This window comes from Hylobates moloch, unplaced genomic scaffold (assembly GCF_009828535.3).
Source record: "Hylobates moloch isolate HMO894 unplaced genomic scaffold, HMol_V3 SCAFFOLD_4917, whole genome shotgun sequence".
Lineage (NCBI taxonomy): Eukaryota > Metazoa > Chordata > Mammalia > Primates > Hylobatidae > Hylobates > Hylobates moloch.
Window position 1 is genome coordinate 1 of NW_026657192.1, and position 5,089 is coordinate 5,089.

General features: G+C 51.5%; 1 protein-coding gene across 1 annotated transcript; it reads left to right on the forward strand.

The window, feature by feature from the left end:
* Positions 1-1,863: 1,863 nt before the first annotated feature.
* Positions 1,864-3,371, forward strand: LOC116465394 (insulin-like growth factor-binding protein-like 1; the record flags this gene model as incomplete). The annotated part of the gene is made up of 2 exons (XM_032754301.2): positions 1,864-2,447; positions 3,319-3,371. Coding segments are annotated over exons 1-2 (504 nt in total), but the record flags the coding sequence as incomplete, so codon positions are not given.
* Between the last annotated feature and the right edge of the window lie 1,718 nt (positions 3,372-5,089).

Consider the following 5,089-nt stretch of genomic DNA (forward strand, 5'->3'; position numbering starts at 1 on the left):
AAAAGGGTTTCCTTCACATCATTAAAACAATCTTACATTTTTGCATGTTTACACATTCACATATTTACAAATATGCCATTACATTAGATGTGCACTTTTTAACTGCTATTTTACTAAACAATGTATTATAAACATGTTTTCTTTTCTATTAACCCATATCTTCTAATTTTTAATGCCTGCATAATCCTCTATTGTTAGATGTACCATAATTTATTTAATGATTGCCTCTCAGTGGGCATTTAGGTCGTTTCCTTTTTTTTTTTTTTTTTCTTTTTGCTGTAGTAACCAACTCCAGGATGAAATCTTCACACATAGTGATCATTTTTTTTAGGAGAGATTCCTAGAAGAGCACAGAGGGGTCAAGGGGTGAGAGCATTTTAAAAGGCCACTCCTGGTAAAGACAGCAGCCTGCAGGTTGAAAGTCACTGTTGATACGTTCTGAGAGCTGCGCTGAGTGCATTACCAACATTGTTATATTTATTCCTTACCATCACCCCTTCATGGTGCCTGACCACCCCTGCTCTGTGTGGCTGATTGTAAGGTAAGGCCCGGCGTGGACCAGGCAGAAGGCCCTCCTCTGACCACCACATAAAGTGGCCTCAGAAGAGGCTCCTTTCTGGGGATAAGAAGACTGCAAACTGGGAAGGAACTGGGCTTGAAAAGCAAAATGAACCCCACCCAAGAATGGTGTAGCTAGTCTTCCCAGGCTGCAAGAGGCTTTCCCCATCTCCAGGAGGTCAGCAAAGAAAAAACAATAGAGCACAAGACAAATGAGGGGTGGCCAGTAAAGGCAGGAAAAGTCTCCTATAAAACCTGCTCAGCGAGTCCCTCCCTCCATCCAATGCCTTTACCCGGCAACACATCAAATCCCAGCAGCCAAGACTCTCTTAGGTTTCTCGTCTGGGTGACCTGCCAGAACTCAGGCAGGATGGTGTGCACAGAGCCTGGCCCAGAGAAGGCGCAACGGCGGCATGAATAACTGACTACAAGAAACTGCATCTTTCCAACATGCATTACCCACTAAGCCACAGGTACACTGACCCTTGTGCACCAAGACTTCATCAAAGCATTATTCGTATTAACCAAAGGATGGAAAACAAGTGGTTAAATAACTGCAACTAAACCCTGTGGAAAGGCCACTCTGTATGAACTCCAAAATATATCACCATATCTCATCACAACAAAGTCACTGTGGACGGAGATGCACCATGACTTTATGCAGCATTAAGAAACACAGAGAGCCAATGAACTATGCTCCCATTGATTGTATAGGAAACCCAGTTTCAGAGATGACAAGAGGTGGGGAAACTGTGAAACACTGTAAGTGCAAAAACCAAGCGCAGACTAATGTGTATGGCACGCTACTCTGTGTGTGTGAGAGAGAAAGAGTGTGTTTTAAAGGAAGGGGCTTTTTTAGGCACATGTACTTTTGTAGGCATAGAGAAAATTTCTGAAAAGATATACAAAAACCCGATAGCAAGAGTGGCCTCTGGAAGCCGAGTTGGAGGATGGGGATACAAGGTGGTAGGGTAACCCTCTTTTCATCCTTAGATGTATATGTAAAATCTACATTTTAAACCATATATTCTCTTTATAAAATAAAACTTTGAAAACTACTGAATGCAAAATAAAATTAAACAAAATAGCGCATACTTCTGGGAGGATTTACGGGCATACTATCTGGAGCCAGCCTTGGATCCGGGGACCTTACGGTTATCCAATCCTGACTCTGCCATAGCGACCTCGGGCAAGTTCTCGCCCCGACTGGGTCTCGGTTCCCTCAAGAGTCCAATCGGAGGTCGGAGAGCTGTTCTCTGGGTGTCCCTCCAGCTCGGAGCCCCGGGCACTGCGCGGGTCCCGGGCTGGAGCAGCGGTCTGCGGGCGCCCCGCGGTGCAGGCCCGGCCAATCAGCGGCCGCGGGGCGGGAGCGGTGGCTGCTCGGCGGGCGCGGAGCGGAGCGCGAAGCAGAGGCGCCGCCGCTGTCCGGGAGCAAGCCATGCCGCGCTTGCCTCTGCTCTTGCCGCTGCTGCTTCTGCTGCTGCTGCCGCCGCTGTCCCCGAGCCTCGGAATCCGCGACGTGGGCGGCCAGCGCCCCAAGTGTGGTCCGTGCAGGCCAGAGGGCTGCCCGGCGCCTGCGCCCTGCCCGGCGCCCGGGATCTCGGCGCGCGACGAGTGCGGCTGCTGCGCTCGCTGCCTGGGAGCCGAGGGCGCGAGCTGCGGGGGCCGCGCCGGCGCGCGCTGTGGCCCCGGCCTGGTGTGCGCGAGCCGGGCCGCGGGGGCGGCGCCCGAGGGCACCGGGCTCTGCGTGTGCGCGCAGCGCGGCACCGTCTGCGGCTCCGACGGTCGCTCGTACCCCAGCGTCTGCGCGCTGCGCCTGCGCGCCCGACACACGCCCCGCGCGCACTCGGGTCACCTGCACAAGGCGCGCGACGGCCCTTGCGAGTTCGGTGAGTCCGGGTCGGGGATTGGGTGGGTAGAGAAGGAGGGATTCCAACCCTCTGGGGTGTGGAGCGAAGGATCCCCCTGCTCAGTGGTGGACGGCGCTGCCTGGCTCTCAGTTTCCCCTTAGGGAGCAGTATTTCTTATCTCTCCTCGTGCTCAGAGAGACTGGGGCGAGAATCCTTGGAGACGCCACTCACTGTGCTAGTCGAATTTTTGGTGAGCCTGCTACTCCTTTTCGTACTTAAGTACTTGCTGATGCAGTCACTTATTTATAGGCATGGTATGTTTGCCCCGCAAGAGACTGGGAGTTAAGGAGGGGGATCCGAGTTCCCAGGTATCCAGCGCTAGGTGGATTGTTTGAATGGGGGGGAAGGGAAATAGAGGATGGGGGAGGAAGGAAAGTGGAGAATGGGGGAGGAAGGGAAGTTGAGGATGCAGGAGGAGGATGAGTTCCAGACTGGGGAATCAGGAGTCACCAGGCCATAGCACCAGAGCACCAGGGCCCCAGGTGTGGGATGGGGCTGAGCTGGAATGCTGAGGAAGCTCCATCCAGGAAAAGTAAGACCTTTGGAGACGTAAGATCTGAAAAGATTGTGGTGCTATTAGGGGCAGACCCAGGTTTCGTGGGTCTAGAACATATATAATTTGGAGAGTCCTGCCTTAAGTAAAGGAATAGAACTGCTAGGGACTTAGAAACTTATTATGAAATGCTAGGGACTTAGAAGCTTAAGCTTCATTAACATCACAGTAAAATAAACTCTGAGTGCTATAGTTGCCCACCCCCTTTATGTACCTTTTGAAAACCAAACAAAAAGCCGGTAAAACGTTAGCACTGCTTTACCGGCTTCCTAAGCATGAGTGTATCCCACCCACTAGGTTTTGAAGTGCCCCTGCGTATTCTGCCTGGAGTGGGCAGCGCAGAGTTTAGGGTGAGTGAGAAGGTGGCCAGTGAGTCCCAAGGAGCCTGGGTTTCAGCCTGGGGTTCAGGCTTCTGGGAAATAATTCTGGCCTGAGCCCAGAGACCAAGTCCAGACTTTAGTGCCTAAGTCAGTGTAATGACTTAGCTTCAAGAAAGAAGCTTGGGGTGGGGTGAGACCTTTCCAAGCCTTAAGAAGTATCTAGTAGTCTTTCCTCTCCAGTAGTTCAGGTAGATGTACCCAAGTCCAGGAGACGCAGTGGGTTGTTGGAGACGGGGCAGGAAGCCTCCTGTCCTGGGAAATGTAAAACCAGCGTGTGGCCAGTTGAGCACAGGAAAGTCACCATTGACTGTTCCCAGCTGAAGCTCCCCATGGAGGACAGAGCTGGCTGGGGGTGCCTCTGTGCTGCCGCTGGCTCCCTGAGTGGCCCTGGACGGGCCCCTTCCCCTCCCTGGCCATATCAGCCCCAGTGGAGTCATTGTTGAGGTCCCTTTCACTCGAAACAGTTAGTTTCCGCCCTGTGGCACTTAAACAGTCCTGTCTCTTTGCTTTTGCTAGTTCCTATCACTCGTTTTTATAGCTGCTTTCCTCAGCAGTTAATTCACAGGCAATTCTCTTTGTCTCCAGACAGGTAACACTTTAACTCCACATGCAGGAGACATAAGAAATGCTGACCAGGTCCTCAGACTATACATGGTGCTGATGATCTCAGATAATTTCTCCCCAGAGTGGCATTCTCTTCCTAAGAGAAAGGCACCTTAAAGACATTCAGACCAAATCTGCTGTTATACAGAGAGAGAGACTGAGACCCAGCAAGGTCAGAGCCCTTGTCCAGGGTGACCAGTAAAGGATGACCAGCTCCCTGGTCCCAACACCCTGTCCAGTGCTCTTTCGGCACAGGACTTGATAGTATTAAGTCAGGCAGATGGTGGTTACCATGGTTACCAGAGTGCGGCCAGATGGCAGATGGAAACTCCATACCCCTAATTCACTGAAAATTACCAAATGACAAGTAAATGTGACAGCCCCTTCACTCTGATCTATGGGATCTGAGGCCCACCCCAGGCACAGACCCAGGGAATAAAGATGTTTGTGGGGCCACACGGAAGCAAGTCAGAACTGCTTTTCATGATCTCATTACTGACAGGCGTCAGGCCTCCCCGGGGTTCAGCCCTTCTTCCGCACCAGCCTTTGTGTCATCCACCACAGAACCGGGCACTGTTTGCCTGTCACTCTCTGTCCTGAAGTGCTAGTGTGGCCTCTGCCCTTGTGTCCGGATAAAACATGAAGGTTTGGACGAGATGTTTCCTAGCCCAGGCAGCAGCTCATTCTGTGCTGCCCTAAAGCCATCTTTTATTCAGAAGACACAGCGGGAGCGTTTTTTAACAATGCCCCTGGGGATCCTGGTGGAAGGAAAACAGACTGTGAGTCAGAGCAGGGCTGTTCTGCTTCAATATTCGTGATAAAATCACCCCTCCTGACTCCTTGGGTACCCACGCCACCTAGATTTCATGGAATGAGGCCTCGGAAAGTATTTATTGTGTTGTTCACAGTGTGTGAAGGGCCCTTATACATGCCTCTGAGGAGCCTGGGGAAGTAGTTTTCAGGCTTAAATTCTGCCCTTTCCTTCTATGCCCTGAAACGCCCCAAACTGCCACCTAATGAGAGTGATCCTTTGATCCGCACACATGTATGGAAGACTCACATATGAATAATTCTTACTGTTGGAA